At 37.7% G+C, this 21,507-nt stretch overlaps 1 protein-coding gene across 2 annotated transcripts in view; it reads left to right on the top strand.

Moving 5' to 3' along the window:
• The window catches only part of CASK (calcium/calmodulin dependent serine protein kinase), a 359,561-nt gene that overhangs the window by 115,726 nt on the left and 222,328 nt on the right, over positions 1–21,507 (top strand). For both annotated transcript variants that reach the window (XM_047076095.1, XM_047076096.1), the window contains exon 3: positions 12,720–12,825. In XM_047076095.1, coding sequence (XP_046932051.1) covers positions 12,720–12,825 — 106 coding nt within the window. The remainder of the gene's footprint in view (positions 1–12,719; positions 12,826–21,507) is intronic.

Below are 21,507 nucleotides of genomic sequence, written 5' to 3'. Positions count from 1 at the left end.
GCGGAGGAGTGGTAGTAAGTAGTTGGTGTGAGCGTGGGTCCCCAGGGCTGTCTGGAAGAATAATGATGCTGGTGGTCAGTAGGCCACATACATGTAGCTGTGTGGATTTCGCTTCACTTTTTCACCAGCGTCATTATTAGACACTTGGTTACCTACCTGTATTTTACTTCTTTCCAAATAATCTTGTGGTCCATTTCAGATTCAGTCCTTCATAAGCTGTATTACATGATTTCCCTCAAAAGTTGTAGATGAAAAACTGCAAAGTAAAAGAATGGTATAGCGGTGCAGTTTAGTAATTGGATGTTCACACTGCCAACTTCTGGTCATCAAACTTGGTTTGATTGACATTTGGTAAAGGTAGGAAAGAGTTACTCCCACCAAAGATGGTCAGAGGGGAAGAAAACAAAATTTATTGTGCACATGCTCTGTGTCATGCACTATGGCAGGCACTTTCACCTACTTTATTAACCATCCGGGGCTAACTTCAAGTTGCTATGAGAACCCTTATTCTTTCCATTTTTTTCCTTCCAAGATTTCATTTAAGTTCAAGTTAGTTAACATATAGTGTGGTATTGGTTTCAGGAGTAGAATTTAGTGATTCATCACTTCCGTATAACAGCCAGTGCTCATCACAAGTGCCCTCCTTAATGACCGTCACCCATCTAGCCCATCCCCCACCCACCTCCCCTCCAGGAACCCTCAGTTTGTTCTCTATAGTTAAGTCTCTTATTGTTTGCCTCTCTCTTTTTTTATTCTTATTTTATTTTTCCTTCCCTTCCCCATGTTCATCTATTTTGTTTCTTAAATTCCACATGAGTGAAATCAAAATACCTGAATTAGGTATTTTGTCTTTCTCTGACCTATTTCGCTTAGTATAATATACTCTAGTTCCATCCATGTAGTCGCAAATGGCAACATTTCATTCTTTTTGATGGGTGAGTAATATTCCATTTTATGTATTTATATATACATATATCTATATCTGTATCTATATATAGATATATATACATATATATATCACATCTTTATCCATTCATCAGTTTATGGACATTTGGGTTCATTCCATAATTTGGCTATCTTACTCTTTTGATTTTGTAGATGAGGAAACTGATATTCAGGGTTATACAGCTATTAAGTGATGGTGACAAGATTTAAAGATGGGGCTTCTCACTACAAATTTGTTGCTCTATTATATCATCTCTGCCTCCCTGCAGAAGAGTGTTAGCATTTGGAAGGATAAATGCCAGATCTGTGGGAGTAGGGTGACCAACCATCCTGGTTTCCCTGGGATTGAGGGCGGGTTCTCAGGATACAGAACTTTGAATGCTACAAGTCCCAGGCAAACCAGGACAAGTTGGTACCCTTCTGGAAAAGTCACTTATATGAAATAAACCATTATCTAGAATGACCTAAATAACATACTGTTTTTGTTTCCCATAATATTGAGACCTGAATTAGGTCTTTTGTTACTATTATGTGACAAATGGACTCTTAAGTGAAGAGGGTTTAAGGCCCTGACTGACTTCCTTCTACTTGTTCTTGCTGGCTGGGGACATCCTCCCTTGCCAGGATTGTACCCAACTGTACATGAATCAGATGCTAGAAGTCTCTGCTTCTGTCTCCACTTTTAAGGAAACTTATGTTTTACCCATTTCAAGTTTGATGAAATGACAAAAGAGCAATTCAGAAAAAAAAAAAAAAGCCAAAGAAGGCAGGTTGACTATAAATGCGCATTCTTTAAAAAGTAAAGATAGACATATCCTGGCACTCAACCTACAACAAACGGGAAAAACACTTAGCATAAATATATAAAATGTATTTATTTTGTGTGTGTGAACATTATACTTTAATTAATAAAGAATTTATATTGTTTTGATACCAAGATGGGAAATAGGAAATTGGGCCACATGGAATCCAGGGGAACTTTGTGTGATTTTTAAGAAATGAAGAAAAACACACTTTACGGTGGCTTTATGCATTTCACAGAATAAAGTGCTAGGTTTGGAGCAGAGGCTAAAATGATATGGGGGATATTATGTTTATCTAGTAATAGTTAACCTCAAATTGTGCCCATTATTATCTCACTATCCTCAACAGTGCTTATAAGGCCTCTTTATAAGGAGTCACTAGCTCCTATGGCTTTCCAGTTCCAGCAGTGCTCTTGTGGCCTCCCGAAGCTGGGTTACAGGATTATCTGTCATGATTTTGATCCTTGGACATAAGCATCTAGGTCAGTCTCTTAGGTTTTTGTGCTTCCCTTATATCTTACTGCAAAATCTTTTGGGGGCAGAGTATCTGTCATATTAACAGACTTCTAAAATGGTCTCTGATCCCAAATTAGTTAAAAATTTCCGATCTAGATAGCTGCCACATTTTCAGCTACTTAAGTATGCTACCTCCTGGTTTTGTAGAAAAGATTAAATGAAGATAGTTTATTCTAAGGGTAAAGCAATGTATTGATTTACTTAAAATTTTACTTTAAAAAGGAGAAATCAGGGGGGCACCTGGTCACTCACTTGGTTAAGTGCCTGGCTCTTGATTTCAGCTCAGGTCGTGATCTCACAATTTGTGAGATCGAGCCCCGTGTCAGGCTCCACAATGAGCGTGGAGCCTGCTTTAGATTCTCTCTCTCCCTCTCTCTCTGCCCCTCCTCCACTTGCTCACTCATGCTCCCCCCCACACACACAAATAAATTCTTTTTATGAAAAAAGGAGAAATCTGGCCTTTTCAGAACTCCTTACGTTTCCCTTAGTCCAAAGTTTCACTGTGTACAAAAAGTATACTCTTCTTGCTGCCACTCTCAACCACTGCCTGCCATTCCACTTTGAAACAAAAAATGTCTGCTACTCTTTGAAGCTTCTTGATCAATTTCTTAAAAAATCAAGACTCTAAGGCATGCTGTTTAAATTATACCTACCTACTAGCCATTTGCAGCTATCCATATAAATCTGAATTTTGGCAGTGGCCCAGCAAAATAAATAATTTGGTGGTTGAGGCCACGAGTCCGCAGAGCTCTCCATAATCCCTGATATCAAGTTGTTATTTACCAAAACAATTAGCTTATTTTTACTGATCCTTTTCATAGTGAGTACACACATCAGTACTTATTTTTTTTTTTACTATAAATTTGTTTTTTTACTATTTTCATGAGATTAGTTGACAAAAAGATTCTGCTGGATGGGGAAACCCATATTTAAAAAAAAAAAAACTTTGGTAATTAATTCACTATGCCACAGAGAATTTTGGCCTCAGGAATTCTTTTATTTATATATTAAAACAGACTACAGATTGCTTTGTGGGGAGACGTTTGGTCTTGCTGGCAGTATTTCCTGGGCTGTTCCTATCCTGGAGAAAGGAGGTTTGGGGTGGGGGGGGAGTGGATAGTAAGGAAGCCTATCCTGGCACAAACGCTTGTTGAACACCTGAGCTATCAGTAAGTAAATAAAAATAGAAGGTAATGATAAGTAACAAAATTGGGAGTATAAAATACAGGTATACATATAACAATATTTGACTTAGACATATTAGTTGAATTACTGTTGTATTGCTGTCACTTTTTAAGTTTTATTGAATAAAAATTTATGCACAATAAAATGAGCCATTAAGTGTTCAGTCCAATGACTGACAACAAATACGTACACTCTGTCATCCCACAAAGTTCGTTCATACTGCTAACAAGTATGTTTTTTAAGACTTTAATGTTGAAAAGTGAGGCTTAAACTGGTATTTCTCTAATTTTCTTTATAAAATTAGTACCATTTTGAAATAGGCGTCTGGTTTTTATAATAGTAAAATACCCCATCTTTCCACCTTTTTATAAAGCTTTTTGGTTTACATTTCTCAAAATGAACAGGAACAGAAGAATTGTACCTTCTACAAATGTTTAAAATACTGTATTTCTATCTTTATCGTGTATAGAATATCTTAAGAATGGTCGTTTATTTGAAAAAACTCTAATACTTGAAATTTATTTGGTTTGGGTTTCAGTAACCTCTGCTTTTTCTTTTTATCCATATAATTAACATCTTGTTAGCTGAGTCCAAAACAGATTTTCGCCAAATACATGGTTGAGTAACTCCTTGAAGGTTCACTTATATCTTCTAAGAGACAAATAATTTGGTTTCTATGTAACCTAATGTTAGCTCTTATCCACAAATGGCTTTTTAAGCAAATGCTCTTCTTTCAGGGTTTTAACATCTCCAAAGATAAATATTAATAAAGATTGAGTTGGTCACCTATAATCTTTATTAATAACTCATTAGTAAGTTCAATGATTTATAGTATTTCAATATTGACTAGGAATGACCTGGAGTTTTTAAAATGTAAGTCCCTAGGAAATAAATGGCACTTAGATAATTCTTTGCCAAACTCATCCTAATGAAGAGTGAGAGGGAAGACAAGTAGATCTCAGAGTAATTGGCATTATTCTGTTTTACAGCTGATAGTTGTTTATAAATATAGCGTTGAATTCACTGTACATGTGGTATTCAACTGGGCAGCTGCTTTAATATATTTATTACAGTTATCAGAACTGAAAATTCCTTGGGAAATGTATTACCAAAACCCCATTAATTTGTAAATGCTTAATGCAGTTAAGATTGATTTCTAATACTTTGCCTATTTAAGAAAAAATTTTATATCAATCAAACATTCTCAATTAATGGTACGCTCTTTCCTTTCTTTATTCACCTGACAGATGAGATTTTTAGACTATAGGATTAAAAAAATATGGGCAAGAATTCGAAGACATTAGATGCTGCTTGGATTTCTCTTTGTAAAAAAAAGATAATAAAATGTATAGGGTGGTAGTAAAATGTGTAAAAGATCAAAGAAATAATGAGTTTGCAGTTAACCCAGATTGGTGCATGGGTCTATCTGGGCCTCTGGTCGTCCACTGGTTGAGAAGGTCAACTTTCCTGATTTATAGGAAGATAGCCTCATTAAAGCCAACCTGACCTGTATTATTGCCAAAGGGATCCTTGGGATCTTTAGTCCTCGAATTGGTTATTATATAAAGGTGGAACTCAGCAACAGAATTTGACTTTGTTACTAGAATCCTTTCAAGGTTCTGCTTGGATTCCCTTTCTGAAATATCATATGGTCATTAATTTCAGTACACCAAGGAAAAGATGTTGAATCAATAATAACTTTAATTTACTTATTTTGCTATCAATATTGATTCGACTGAACACATTAATATTTGTCCTAATTATTTCTGTGACTAGATTAGAATATTTTTTATGTGCATTTGGAGCCTGGGGTCAGCTCTTAGTGAATTTTGCTAACTATTGAGTTCCTAACACAATCCGGAAATTGGAAGTAAATGACGATATTTATGTATTTGTCTGGAAAAGAACAGTGCCTAATTTCTGATCATCATTGGTGACCATGCAAGCTGACATAAACTGATTTTGTAGCAGTCTTGATAGCTCGTCACCCAGGTTAGTGTTACCACATTAGCACTGTCATGATTGGGTCTGAAGGGCACATGTGAAAACTGTACAGCACCAGGAGCCATTGTGGTGTGCTGTAAAGAGCACTGGGCTTCAGTTATTAGTGCTGCTTCCTTTACTTACTATTTGTGTGATTTCAACAACTTCCTTCTTTATCTCACTGCACCCAGGGCCACAGTTTCTTCCCCTTCAAAATGGGAATAGGTATATTTATCTTACAGGGTTATTATAATTATTAAACAAGGATTTATAGGATGGCACTTAAAATCCCAAATGTTGCATAGTAAACTCTCAAATGTTGCACTGCATACATAGTCTAAGGTCATTGAATAAATTTTGAAGTGTACAAAGGGCAGTGCAGTACAGTAGATTTTGAGCACTGTTTTTGTGTTTGGTAGATTAAACAAGATAAAATAATTTAAAACTACCAAATGAAGGATCTAGGTTAAAAATAGTGACAAAATTCCAGATTTAAGTTGTTGAGTGATGGATTTGGATTATTAAAAGTGGAGTTTCCTTCTATGGAAATTTTTTTTAAACACATCTTTTGAGTTTAGATTCTTTTTTGAATGACTGGGTAACTTTACAAAATATCTGTGTAAGAAATGCAGGAGAACTCACAATTGAGAGAGGATAAGAATCAAAGTCAGTTTATCTACAACTAACTATAGTGTTCCAGTTTGGTAGCCACTAGCCATGTTGTGGCTGTGAGCACTTGAAATATGGGTGGTCCAAATTATGATGTACTTACAGATGTAAAACACTACCAGATCTCAAAGACTTAATACAGAAAAAGAATTTAATAATGTTTTATATTTAATATATTTAGTATTTAATAAGTTTAATATGATTATGTTGACATACTTTGGATACATTAGATTGCATAAGGTATGTTATTAAAATAAATTTCACCTGTTTCTTTTTACTTTTTAATGTGGCTACTGGAAAATTTAAAATTATGTGACTCACATTATACTTCTGTTGGGCAGTGCTGATCTAAACTTACTGAATAGCTCTAGGCAAGCTAACTGTTAAATTTAGACCTTTTTAAGTTTGGATGTTGAAGTCGAGATTGCTATTGTAATGCTATGAATGTCAGAAATTCTTTCTTCAATCATATTTGTAAATACCCAAATTATTTTTGACCAATGGTCAGATTACCTTGTTGCAGAATTGTGGTACTCTGAAAGTGGCATCCAACTTTTAAAAGACAGTATGAAGAATTCTATCACAAGAACAACTGGTAGTAAAATGAATAATAAAGACCTTCTAGGAAACTTTTTATTTTTTCTAAAGCTTTAATTTTTGAGCAATCTCCACACCCAGTGTGAGGCTCAAACTCATGACCTGAGACCAAGAGTCACATGCTTTACCAAGTGAGCCAGCCAGACCCCCCAGGAAACTTCTTTTTATTTTTTATTTTTTATTTTTTTTTGCCTTTTTATTTATTTTTTTTTTATATGAAGTTTATTGACAAATTGGTTTCCATACAACACCCAGTGCTCATCCCAAAAGGTGCCCTCCTCAATACCCATCACCCACCCGCCCCTCCCTCCCACCCCCCATCAACCCTCAGTTTGTTCTCAGTTTTTAACAGTCTCTTATGCTTTGGCTCTCTCCCACTCTAACGTCCTTTTTTTTTTTTTTTTTTTTTCCTTCCCCTCCCCCATGGGTTCCTGTTAAGTTTCTCAGGATCCACATAAGAGTGAAACCATATGGTATCTGTCTTTCTCTGTATGGCTTATTTCACTTAGCATCACACTCTCCAGTTCCATCCACGTTGCTACAAAAGGCCATATTTCATTTTTTCTCATTGCCACGTAGTATTCCATTGTGTATATAAACCACAATTTCTTTATCCATTCATCAGTTGATGGACATTTAGGCTCTTTCCATCATTTGGCTATTGTTGAGAGTGCTGCTATGAACATTGGGGTACAAGTGCCCCTATGCATCAGTACTCCTGTATCCCTTGGGTAGATTCCTAGCAGTGCTATTGCTGGGTCATAGGGTAGGTCTATTTTTAATTTTCTGAGGAACCTCCACACTGCTTTCCAGAGCGGCTGCACCAATTTGCATTCCCACCAACAGTGCAAGAGGGTTCCCGTTTCTCCACATCCTCTCCAGCATCTATAGTCTCCTGATTTGTTCATTTTGGCCACTCTGACTGGCGTGAGGTGATACCTGAGTGTGGTTTTGATTTGTATTTCCCTGATAAGGAGCGACGCTGAACATCTTTTCATGTGCCTGTTGGCCATCTGGATGTCTTCTTTAGAGAAGTGTCTATTCATGTTTTCTGCCCATTTCTTCACTGGGTTATTTGTTTTTCGGGTGTGGAGTTTGGTGAGCTCTTTATAGATTTTAGATACTAGACCTTTGTCCGATATGTCATTTGCAAATATCTTTTCCCATTCCGTTGGTTGCCTTTTAGTTTTGTTGGTTGTTTCCTTTGCTGTGCAGAAGCTTTTTATCTTCATAAGGTCCCAGTAATTCACTTTTGCTTTTAATTCCCTTGCCTTTGGGGATGTGTCGAGTAAGAGATTGCTACGGCTGAGGTCAGAGAGGTCTTTTCCTGCTTTCTCCTCTAAGGTTCTGATGGTTTCCTGTCTCACATTTAGGTCCTTTATCCATTTTGAGTTCATTTTTGTAAATGGTGTGAGAAAGTGGTCTAGTTTCAACCTTCTGCATGTTGCTGTCCAGTTCTCCCAGCACCATTTGTTAAAGAGGCTGTCTTTTTTCCATTGGATGTTCTTTCCTGCTTTGTCAAAGATGAGTTGGCCATATGTTTGTGGGTCTAGTTCTGGGGTTTCTATTCTATTCCATTGGTCTGTGTGTCTGTTTTTGTGCCAATACCATGCTGTCTTGATGATGACAGCTTTGTAGTAGAGGCTGAAGTCTGGGATTGTGATGCCTCCTGCTTTGGTCTTCTTCTTCAAAATTCCTTTGGCTATTCGGGGCCTTTTGTGGTTCCATATGAATTTTAGGATTGCTTGTTCTAGTTTCGAGAAGAATGCTGGTGCAATTTTGATTGGGATTGCATTGAATGTGTAGATAGCTTTGGGTAGTATTGACATTTTGACAATATTTATTTTTCCAATCCATGAGCAGGGAATGTCTTTCCATTTCTTTAAATCTTCTTCAATTACCTTCATAAGCTTTCTATAGTTTTCAGCATACAGATCCTTTACATCTTTGGTTAGATTTATTCCTAGGTATTTTATGCTTCTTGGTGCAATTGTGAATGGGATCAGTTTCTTTACTTGTCTTTCTGTTGCTTCATTGTTAGTGTATAAGAATGCAACTGATTTCTGTACATTGATTTTGTATCCTGCAACTTTGCTGAATTCATGTATCAGTTCTAGCAGACTTTTGGTGGAGTCTATCGGATTTTCCATGTATAATATCATGTCATCTGCAAAAAGCGAAAGCTTGACTTCATCTTTGCCAATTTTGATGCCTTTGATTTCTTTTTGTTGTCTGATTGCTGATGCTAGAACTTCCAGCACTATGTTAAACAACAGCGGTGAGAGTGGGCATCCCTGTCGTGTTCCTGATCTCAGGGAAAAAGCTCTCAGTTAGGAAACTTCTTTTTAAAACAGACCACCTAGGTGCGCCTGGGTGGCTCAGTCAGTTAAGCGTCTGACTCTTGATTTTGGCTCAGGTCATGATCTCAGGGTTCATGGGATCGAGCCCCTCATGGGGCTCCACATTGGGTGCAGAGCCTACTTGAGATTCTCTCTCTCCCTCTATTCCTCCCCCCCCTTCAAAAAAGTAAATAAAACAGACCACCTGAAACCATTTCCTGAACTCTCCCTTACTTGAGGGGCAGACTAGAGAGGTGGAACCTGCAGGGCATAGTTGCTTTACTGTTGGACGTCTAAAGCTTCTTAGGAAACTGGTATTAGGAGTAGTAGCAGTAGTACTCATGCCATATAAGGGATTGATTTCAGTGTGTTTCTCCAGTTATGGTCAGAAAACTAAATATTACTTTCCGTATTCAAGCTTTTAAATTTCCCTGAGAGATTACAAATTGAAAAAAATACAAGAAAGAGTAGACAGAGTTACCAGTTACTATGGACAAAGAAGCACTTTAAAACAGCAGTGGTACCTCGGTCAGGGCACTCCCAGGCACGTTCTGTGCTTGTACCTCAGAGCATTCAGATAACCACAACTTCAAATCATTATCACCTACTTTTGAATTCCTTGCTACTCTGCTTCATGAGTTGATTTGTAGGAAAATGCTATTCTTAGTTTGCTATATCAGCAAAAAATTAATAGCTCTTAATAAATACATCTTTAATTCACATTCACATCTAGAAACAAGCATTCTGAATTTAATGCTCCTGGAATGTATAATTTAAATTATATATAATGCATTTGTGTTTTTTAAACCATGATTTTCCATTTGAGCATTTAATATATACCAATTTAATTGATATTTGAATTATGGAAAATGGTGCCCTAATTATCCTAGATGTAAACCATCTTTAGCATCATTGTCCTTATAATTTGAAATATATTTTTACGTTTGTTCTGTGTTGTTCGGTGTTCTGATTTTTAGTCCCTGAATTGCCAAATCCAGTGATGTTTAAATCAGTTTATCTTTGGGGCACCTGGGTGGCTCAGTCAGTTAAGTGTCCAACTCTTGATCTTGGCTCAGGTTATGGTCTCACGGTTTGTGGGATGGAGCCCCATGTCAGGCTCTGTGCTGACAGCTTGGAACCTGCTTGCAATGACACTCTCCCTCTCTTTCTGTGCCGCTCCCCTACTCATGCTTACTCACTGTCTCAAAATAAATACATAAACTTTAAAAATAAAAAAATATAAAGATAAATAGTTTAGTCTTTGAATGGAGGGTCCCCAGCAATTCTGCCTTCATTTTGAGGGGGGTGGGTAGATGATAAGAGACTAGACTGGCAGCAGGTTGAACTGTATACCAAGAAGAAATGTGCAGGTCCAGTGGAAGGGTCTTTAGAGCATCCATTTCTACCTGCAGTCTTTTGGTACGACAATGTGGTACATGGGAAATGAGTGTGGAAGTTGAAACACACTGTAGTTACATGAAAGGGGCAAAATAAGAAATAAATGTTAAAATGAGTAATAAAACTCCTGAGCTTTTCATAAAATTTGGAGGCAGAACATTCTTGAAGGAAGAGAGAAAAAACTGTGCAGATACCTGATTTATGTATCCTGGCTTCAATCTGGCTTTCTAGCACACTTGTCAAAAGCCTTCCTCATAATTATGACTTCTCAGCACAAAACCCACACCTGATTCACACCTCTCCTCTCCTGCATGACCTTTCCAAACACTTTTGGAGATGGAGACCATCATTCATGTGCCTCTGACCTCTTCCTTTCCCCTGAACACTGAGCCACCCTGTCCCTCAGTCCCACAGTGCTGCATTCCATACAGTCCTTCCATATCTTTTTTCATGGAAATCTTACCGCTGCCCCCTGAAGGTGGCTGAGTAGTCTGCAGGGCCTGCATTGCGTGTGGCCTGCCCCAGTTCATCTGCAGTGACAAAGGCATTTGTAGAGGAGAGCAGTCGCTCAGCAGGCCAGGCAGCAGAACCTGCACCAAGTTTCTGGCTGTAGATCCCATGGAGTTTTCATCACTGCCACTTAGAAACACAGTGTTCCCTTTAAAACAACAGCAAAAACAGAAAAATCAGACCTTCGACTTTGCTGTTTCTTGCCTACAGCAAGATTCTTCGAATTTGATCATGTCTAAACCTGGCATGGCATTGTGGAAGGACTGTTTGCTGACTTTGGAGGTGGACAAGCCAGGGCTCAGACCTACCCCTTGTGGGAGCTGTGTGATCTTGAATGCCTTTCTAGGCCTCAGCTTCCTCACCTGTAAAATAACTACCTCATCGGGGTATTGGGACAGTAAATGGTAATGACTCTATTAAGTACTTAGGCCAGTGAGAAACATGATAAATTTTAATCTGTTATTACATAATTGTCTCCTGCATACTGACTTCAAACCTGCCCTCTCCACAGAACTTGATCTTGCTCAGAATGCTAATGGTCTTTTCTGACTGACCCTTACGGCCATTTCTCAGCCTTCTCCAACTACTCATGCCTTAATTCCCTCTATCCCCTTGACTTTTGTAATATTACTGATTCTTCCTTTTCTGGTGGCTTCTCTTTTGTCTAATTTACCAACTTCTTTTCCTCATTCTACCCTTACCCAGTCTTCTGTGGTTCAGTCTTCAGCCATTGCTCTCATTGATGAGGCTAAGTTGAATTAATAAATCAGAGAGGAGATAACATCTCATTTGCCTTATGTAGTACGTCCTTAGCCTTCTTCTTTACCTGTCTCCCTTCTACTTCCAAATATAAAAATGTCTTACTGGATTCTATTCACCTGCAAACAGGTAAAACACCACAATTAATACAGGAAGGCTTTAGTTATTTTGTTCCATGGGGACATAGCAAGTGATACCTATGCCTAAAATGTGTTTGTGTGATGATGATGATATTAACCGTTTTATTTTCCAAACAGTATTTTGTAACTCTTATGCAATAGTCTACCTACATTGTCTGAACTTGTTCTTCAAGATAACACTATGAGTAGTGTCCTGAATTATCAAATACATTTTATAGATGATAGAAAATAAATTTCTGACTTTGCTGGTTGAGAGTAGTGCCTTTACTGTTTAAATCATACTAATTTTATTTGGCCCTTTATTCCATATAACTTCCCTGGCGTGTGTGTGCAAATGCTAGATTTTAGGCTAAAGAATAGACAACATTCTTATCCAATTTGGGGAAGACTAAGAAAAAGAGGTAAAATGTTAAAATGGCAAATTATTTATTAGCACATCAAGAAAATTATAAATTTTGAGACTTGACTATAAAGAGTTTAGAGAAAGTATTTGTGCTATTTACATTTCTTATTAATAAGTGCTGGGGTGCCTGACTGGCTTAGTCAGTAGAGTGTACGACTTGATCTTGGGGCTGTGAGTTCAAGCCCCACATTGGGCATAGAGCTTAGTTACTTAAAATAAATAAAAATAAGAACTAACTGTACTGTATACACACACACACAAAACACACACACACAGACTGGCAGGAATATGAAAAAGTTATGTTGTCAAAGATTTATAGGGTAAAAAAGTTAAGCTCAGCGTAAATGGGGGATTTCATCTCTTTAGTTAGAGAAGTCTTCATGTTACCATAGATCACATCCATTCATTCATCATTCACTCTGATTGTCGTTTGTTCTTACCTAACAAAGTATGTCCTGTGTTTGTTTTGCAGATCTAAAGCGGGAAGCCAGTATCTGTCATATGCTGAAACATCCCCACATTGTAGAGTTATTGGAGACATATAGCTCAGATGGAATGCTTTACATGGTTTTTGAATTGTGAGTGTGCATTTTATTTTCTTAAGGGTTAAAGTTTTAAGCAGTGTTGGTTTGGGATAATGCTAACACTTTTCCTCTTAAAATGTAACAATAGTTGTAAGCTCATCTGTGTAGAAAAAAAGTAACAAGAATAAAAGGATTATCTCATCTTAAAGTTCACAATGGCTAAGGAAGCAAAAGTTGGGCATATTTAGTTGCCCTCCTTTTTAGCATACTTCAGAGAGGAGGCTGTAAAGAGAAATAGAGTTCAGATGGACAGGAGGCCCCAAAATATAATATTGTGACCATAGGAGTCCTATTGAAGAGTAGTGGGATGGGAGTAGAGGTCTCCATGTAGCAAGCCTTTCAAAACAGACTCAACTTCCTATTTTGATATAATGACTATTTTGGCATATTAAGGAAATTCTGAAGATAACAGTGTTATCTTGATTTTAATAAGCCACTTGACATGTTTCTCATAGAATTTTTGCCAATAAGATGGAGAAATGTGAGCCAAGGATAGTATAACTGGGTAGTTTTGTAGCTGATTGGATAACTGTGTCCAAAGAGGTTGTATAAAGCTTTATGGGATGGCCTTCTACTCTTTTCAGAATTTTAATCCATGACTTTGATTAGGGTCTCTCACAAGGTGGTAATCAAGGCATTAGCCAGAGCTGGTGTCATTTTAAGACTCCACTGGGGTTGGATTTGCTTCCAAGCCCACTCAAATGGTTGTTGGCAGCAGGCTATCCGACTGCTAGCCTTAGTTCCTTGTGAGCTGTTGGCCTTAGGCCTCCCTAGGTTCCTTGTCACTGGGCCTCTTCGTCGAGCAACTCACAACATGGCAGCTGGCTTCATCCAGTGTCAGCAGGCAAGAAGGCTAGAATACAAATAGGATGGAAGTCAGTCTTGTAACCTCATCTCAGAAATCACACACCATCACTTCTACTATATTCTATCAGTTAGAAGTAAGTCACCAGATCCAGCCCACACCCAGGGGGAGAGGATTACACCAGGGTGTGAATATGAGCAGATGCTGGTGGTCTTTGGGAGCCATGTCAGAAGCTTCACCCCCATGGAGGGCTAGCTAATACATTGAATATCTAGATCAGAATTTTAAAACATTTTACAAGTTTGTAGCAAAGGAACTCAAACAAAGATGAAACTTAAGGCTAGTTAATACAGACTCCTTCATTCGATTATATAAGTGCAAGATCACTGTAAATTTAGTTGTAACTGCTTATGTGAAAAAGAAGTAAATGTTTTGAAAGTTGTTGCAACAGCTTAACAAAAGCCCTGAATGGAACCTTCAGCTACATTAATTAAAAGTATATAGTTATTTAGAACCACGCCACAGTCCCACTGTTTTGTATGCTACCCATTCTCCCTAGAGTGTTCGTGGTAAGCAGGACACTGGCATGCTTCCAGAAGGGGATAACCAGAGTGGGAAAGAGCCTAGAAATTTTGCCCTAGAGTCACAGCCTTCAAAGTTTTGTTGGCATACCTGCTAAAAGAATTTTGAAAACCATGTACCTCCTCACATACTTTTGAGTTGATACATAAAAACTTCTCTTGTGAGGCTATAATTTTTAGTGTTTTGTATATTCTTTTAAATATATTTTCTTCAAAACTGTAGATCTGTACCTTTATCTTGTTCAGTTTATGGAAAATGTCTTCTGTGTGACCTAAATGGCAAAGCTAGTCATCATTGTCAAGCCAGTCAGCCAAATCAGACACGCTTTCTGGCAGAGAAAAATCTGCCTTCATTTTTCAAATAAAATTAAAGTGTTAATAGACATCCCTGTGACAATCATCTTACTATTGATTTTTAATTCTAAAATAGATAAGGCTTTGCCATGCATATATTGTCCATATGAAATAAGGTGGCTCTCCTCTTTCTTTCTGAAGCTCTGTTTGCTCTCAAGGGTCTCTCCCTCAGGAGCTTCGCATTCCCTAGTTGGCTCTGAAGCTAGACAGGCTTTTCAGGATGGGTGAGCAGTTTGTCTTTTGAGATGGGCTCCTATGAGTGGACATGTGAAAGGAAAATCAGCAGAACATAGAATTGTTTTCAGACAAATCAAATTGTGGCTAATGAAGGAAGAGACATTGATTGCCCTAAAAATATCCTAATTCTTCAATCTCCTGGAAGGGCTTGAGTACTCCCAGAGATACCCAAGTCCCAGTTGAAGACCATGGAAAAGCTGTTGAAAAGACTGGGAAGCTTTAGTGACTCAAGAATCTAATTGATTTTCTTTTTCTGCTAAAAGAGTTCTCAGAGCAGAAGCCCATGGTAGAACATAGTGGATTTGTTCAGTTATTTAAAAGAGTGTCCTATGTAAGAGGATTATGCTTATTCATTGTAGGGTCAGGGTCTGTAACGGGAATCAACAAGCAGCAGGTAGATTTCAACTCTAAGCAAGGAAACCCCCTTTAGCGATTAGACTGACTCAGTGAATAAAGCAGGCTGTCTAACGGAGTATGCAGTTCCTCACTAGAAGTGCTCAAGCTAAAGCTGGTTGCATCCAAGGGATTTAAAGATACAGGTTTAATTTGGGGCTAGAGAGGGCCTTTAACCGTCCCCTTCCAATTTTAAGAATATTCTAATTCTTTTTTAATTACTTTCTCTGGTTTAATTTCATTCTGTATTCAAGAAATCTATTTCTATCCATATTTTTATTTGCTGAGAAAACAAAAAAGCCAGTTTCATCATATACTTTCAAGTAATGAGCACAGAAAGCAAAATTTTAAAATTTACATAAATTTCATCATGTTTACTATTTGTTTCAAGGGGGTCTAAGCGATAGTATGGCAGACAGAAGAAAGTCTTTGGGGTTATAAAACTTGTGTTAGTGTTCCCAGCTCTGTCACTTCTACTGATCATGTGACTTTGGCCAAGTCTTAACTTCTCTGAGCCTCAGGATTTTTATCTTTAAAATCTCCATAAGATCATGAGAACTAGATGGGAAAATTATATGAATTCACCTCGTAAAATGGTGAAGTGCTCCACAACTGGAAGCTATTGTTTCCAGGGGATTTAGCAGGTTAGTTTTAGTTTTTTATAGAGCGAATTTTTGGTATGATTCAGTTGTGATTGAAATAATTCCTTGATGGCTGTATACAGAGATAAGACTTCATTAAAGTCGCATATTTACCAGTCAGCCTAATCTCAGTGTTAACCCAGATCACAAGAATGTGGCATCATAATTTAATTTTCTTCCTTCCTGTTTTGGAAAATTTCAAATAAAAAGAGAATAGTATAATGAACCTCAGTGTACCTGTCACTGAACTTCAGTTATCAACATTTTGCCATTCTTGCTCTATCTATCCTTTACTGTTGTCGTTTTCTTCCCCCCTGGTGATTTCTTTTTTTTTTTTTTTAATTTTTAAAATTGTATTTAAATCCAAGTTAACATGTAATGTAATAATGATTTCAGGAGTAGAGTCACTTACATATAACACCCAGTGCTCATCACAACAAGTGTCCTCATTAATACCCATCATCCATTTAGCCCATCCCCCCCCAACACCCCTCCAGCAACCTACAGTTTGTTCTCTGTATTTACGTCTCTTATGGTTTGTCTCCCTCTCTCTTTTTCCTAGTGATTTCTAAAGCGATATCATTTCACCTATACATACTCCTGTTTGTATTTATAAATAAGGACTTGAAATATAGGTATAGATAGATACCAGTCCATAATAGTATTATCATACCTAGCAAAATCAACAATAATTCCTTAGTATTACGTCATATTCAGTTGATGTTCAGTTTTCCCTGATTGAACATGAATTTTTAAAAGCTATATTTTTAAATTTGGAATTGTTTTATTAGCTCTGAGATCTAGAAGTGGATTATGAATTCACAGTTAAAATAACTTAGTTATTTTTCAAAAGGGCCAGAAACAAAATAGAAATATAAAATTGTTCTTTTGTATCACTTTTTATAAATTCACCTCAACAGTTGTCCTTGTTCAGTTTTTTGCATTCTCTTTGATCTCCTGGATTTAAAGCAAATGAATAAATGAAAAACCAATTTACTGTAAGATTTAAGGTCCTGTGGCTCAAAGAGCACAGCAGTAAGTTTGCTTGTGCCTCCACCTACTGGCTAGGTAAGAGATTGTACAGCTGCAATGTAGAGGAAGCTACTCCAGAATTAGTTCCATGTTTCTGGCAGTAGATGTAATGACCCCTGGTTTTCAGGGGCTCATTGCTCAGGTTATGGGTTATCTGGATCCTTTCCACAGTTTTCTGACATGCCACCAATACAGAATAGACAGAGGGAAAACAAATGAAATTAACGTCAGTTGACTTTGCTGTTTGTTGGCTACTTGGAAACAGCTCTGATAATTTTGATGGAGGAAAAGCTAGACCAAACAATTTATTTAGGTTATCAGTGAGCTTCTTAATATGGTATCCATATCTGCCTTTGCCACAGATTATGTATAACCAGCTCTCCCTTTTTTTCCCTTAAACCGAAGTCATGACATTATATAGCCCAATCAGGTTGCTTATTGTGTTAGAAAATCTTTCGAACTGGTTAATGCCCATTTAATTACATATGGTTTTAAGTTAAAGCATATTCAAATACAGAGACTCACAGAACCAGACTTTTAGAGCTGGAAAAGAGTAAAACAGTGGATTTCAAAACTTAGCATTGAAAAGTCCTGAGTAGAGCTTGTTAAACAAGCTTGTACCCAGGCACTATCCCGAGATATTGAGTTTCAACAACTGCGAGTCCCAAAGTAGGAGGTCAAGAGATGATTGACCTTTAAAGTAGGGGCATTACTATTTAGAGACCATGTTGTCATTTTTCCCAACGCACGCAGTAGTTTGTTAGAAATCTGCATGTGTTTGCACTGTATCTATCCATTGATTTGGGATCCATTGCTTTGGGATTACACTTAAATTTGGATTTGTTTGCAGCAGTTTGCTGAAACATATTTAAAAGCGTAGGTTCAATTTTGTGTTGTATCACCCCCACCCAAATTAAATGTTTATTTCTAAGTAACACATCTGGACTTGACTTTAGTAGTGTCTGATACTTGAGTTAAGCTGTAAATCCTAAATTGGCTGGCCAAGGAATTTTAATTACCTTATTATAGAATGATTACATATACCACGGGGAGACTTTGGCAGTAATTAAATATGGATTTAAAATATATCTGACATTAAAACAATAGTTTGTATCTTTTTAAATTTTTTTTCAACGTTTTTTTATTTATTTTTGGGACAGAGAGAGACAGAGCATGAACGGGGGAGGGGCAGAGAGAGAGGGAGACACAGAATCGGAAACAGGCTCCAGGATCCGAGCCATCAGCCCAGAGCCTGACGCGGGGCTCGAACTCATGGACCGCGAGATCGTGACCTGGCTGAAGTCGGACGCTTAACCGACTGCGCCACCCAGGCGCCCCATGTATTTTTTAAAACAATATTAGCAGTTTGTATCTTTGAAGCTCACAAAGGAGATAGACTGATAGCTCTTTGTCTTTTTTTAATTTTTTTTCTTTTTGGTCTGGTGTTTATGCTTGGGGAAGGGAAATTTTGTGGGATTCATTTATGCTAATAGAGTAGCACTGATTTCTACTTACTAGCAAACTTGCCAGGGAAAGGAAAGTTATTTCATATCAAGCAAGAAAAGTCTGGACTGTAGTATTTACAATTCTATGAAGATCTGTACATATTTTTATGGCTCGCCTGATCTATTTTGTTTATTTTTGGGACAGAGAGAGACAGAGCATGAACGGGGGAGGGGCAGAGAGAGAGGGAGACACAGAATCAGAAACAGGCTCCAGGCTCCGAGCCATCAGCCCAGAGCCTGACGCGGGGCTCGAACTCCCGGACCGCGAGATCGTGACCTGGCTGAAGTCGGACGCTTAACCGACTGCGCCACCCAGGCGCCCCAATCGCCTGATCTATTTTGATATTTTGTTTTCATGTGTAATGATAAAAATTGCTATTCATTCTTTTATCACATATTTATCAAATGCTTACTTAAGTGGTGGGTAATAGGAAATGGTTGGAAAATATCATTTGGTCCTAGTAAACATTAGAAACGTGGTACTTAAGGTAATTCAGTAAGATATATGAGAGGACATAGCTTGGGTGCCTGTGAAGACCTTTGATAAATACTAGGTGAAAGAAAAAAAAGTTCTATCATCATAAACTCTTTAAAAAAATTAAACATTTCTCTTGACTAGCTTCACCACTATATTAAATGTTCAGTTGTATTTTAGTTTTAAGAACTATGTGTCGGAGGTCCCCAAGACTACCTATCCCCGGGTTTAATGATTCACTAAGAGGACTCCTAGGACTCCGCGTATAGTCGTATTCATAACTGTGATTTATTACAGCTCAAAGATTTAATAAAGCAAAACCACCAAAGAGAAAAGGTATATGAGTTGAAGTCCAGGGACAGCCAGGCACAAGCTTCCAAGGGTCTTCTGCCAGCAACCAGTTGTGATAACACATGTGAAATGTTGCCAGCCAGGGAATCTCATTAGAGACTCAGCACCCAGGGTATTTACTGGGAGCTGGTCATGTAGGCACCCTCTGCTTGGCACGTACCATCTTCCAGCCTCCCAGAGAGAAAGCAGGTGTTCAGGATAAATCACATTGTTTGCACAAACAGTTTAGACACAGTGGGCCACTCTTTTCAGTTTAGGACGGGAGGAACCTGTCCAAGTTGCCAGATGCCAATCAAGAGCTAACTTGGTAGGCAGGCCTTTCAAGCCCTTCAGAAGCTTAGGCCTGCTATGTTAACTCTTTCCTGCACAAACTGAAAAAGAGATAAATACAAGAAGGGCTTTAAGTTGACAAACTCCTGGATCTGCAAACAAAATATAATTACCTATTAAGATAATTGCAGAGTTTGGATTTTTTTTTGTTTTTAACTTCTAACCATAATTACTGTATCATTTTGACATCTGTTAACATAAAAATGGAGGTGTCCCAATTTTTGTATAAAGCCCTAGATTGAGATGTTACACTGTAGAATAGATTTTAACCTTTGAATGCTGCATTAGAAAACAAACTGCATTCTGATGTCTACTATCTTAGAAATGAATTTGAAGCTGTTACTCTGGCAAATATTTTTGTATACAAAAGCTGATCTTCAACTACTAAAAGTAATTTTGAAATAAGTTTACATACACAAAATTAAAAAATTCAGTTAGTTTTCCATTATTTAAAAGAAGTTTTTTCATTTAAAAATAAAAATTATATGGGGCACCTGAATGGCTCAGTTGGTTCAGCATTGGACTCTCGTGGTTTCAGCTCAGGTCATAGTCTCACAGTTGGTGAGTTTGAGCCCCACATTGGGCTCTGTGCTGACAGTGTGGAGTCTGCTTGGTGTTCTCCCTCTCTCCCTCTCTCCCTCTCTCCCTCTCCCCCTCTCCCCCTCTCCCCCTCCCCCTCCCTCCTTTTCTCCCCTTCCTCTGCTTGTGGGTGCTCTTGCTCTCAAAATAAATAAATTTTTTTAAAAAATTTTAAATTATAGGGGTGCTTGGGTGGCTCAGTCAGTTGAACGTCCAACTTTGGCTCAGGTCATGATCTGTCAGTTTGTGAGTTCGAGCCCCACATCAGGCTCTCCACTGTCAGTGCAGAGCCTGCTTCGGATCCTCTGTACCCCTCTTTCTCTGCCCCTCCCCCACTTTCTCTCTCTCTCTCTTTCTCTCTCTCTCTCTCTAAAATAAATAAAATGTTAAATAAATAAATAAGTAAATATAAAAAATATGAGTAGTTTCTAGTGTAAATAATCTTTACAATACACACACCTTGTACAAATTTAGAAATTGTGGAAAGTTATAATGACAGAAATCATACCACTTGCAAAAGTTAATCACAATGAACATTTCAGAACATTTTCTTCTGCTTATATTCATTATCACAATTACATTCATTTTACATGTGCAGTTTTGTTTCCTGATTCTTTTCACTTATTAATTTTAAGCATTTTGCTATACCAGTAAATATTTTTTAGATACGATAGTCTAATGGCTGCATTAAGATATCTAAATTATATGCATGTGCCATATTTAATAATTTCCTTATAGTGGGACATTTACACTGCTTTCTGTTTCTCCCCTCTTAGAAGTAATGTTATGACTAGTAATATTCTTGTACAATTGTTCACACCCCTTGATTGCTTTATTTCCTCAAATTAAGTTTTTAGGAATATAATTAATAGGTTAAAAAGTGTGTGAATACATACAAACACCTACCTCACATATAGAATTTTTTATATGATCTATTACATTTAGAAAAATGCATACCCAGAACTATCCAGCTTAAGGATATTATTGTAAAGTAAATACCCAAGTACCTAGAGCCTAGGTCAAGAAATGTAAAAACTGCCTGCACTTCAGCAGCCCCTGTATTCCTCTTACCACAATCCCCTTCTTCTCTCAGAAGTAACATTAATCTAGACTTCACCTCCATACTTTCATATATATACCATCCATATGGCATCCCTGAGTAATATAATTCAGTGTTATCTGTCTTTTAAAATCTTTATTTAAGGGGCGCCTGGGTGGCGCAGTCGGTTAAGCGTCCGACTTCAGCCAGGTCACGATCTTGCGGTCTGTGAGTTCGAGCCCCGCGTCTGGCTCTGGGCTGATGGCTCAGAGCCTGGAGCCTGTTTCCGATTCTGTGTCTCCCTCTCTCTCTGCCCCTCCCCCGTTCATGCTCTGTCTCTCTCTGTCCCAAAAA

Source organism: Lynx rufus, unplaced genomic scaffold (genome assembly GCF_022079265.1).
Source record: "Lynx rufus isolate CCGP_SWC_20201006 ecotype Redwood Valley unplaced genomic scaffold, mLynRuf1.p SCAF_14, whole genome shotgun sequence".
Classification (NCBI taxonomy): Eukaryota; Metazoa; Chordata; class Mammalia; order Carnivora; family Felidae; genus Lynx; species Lynx rufus.
The sequence above is the reverse complement of the archived record's forward strand: the minus strand, read 5'-3'. Positions and strand labels throughout refer to the sequence as shown.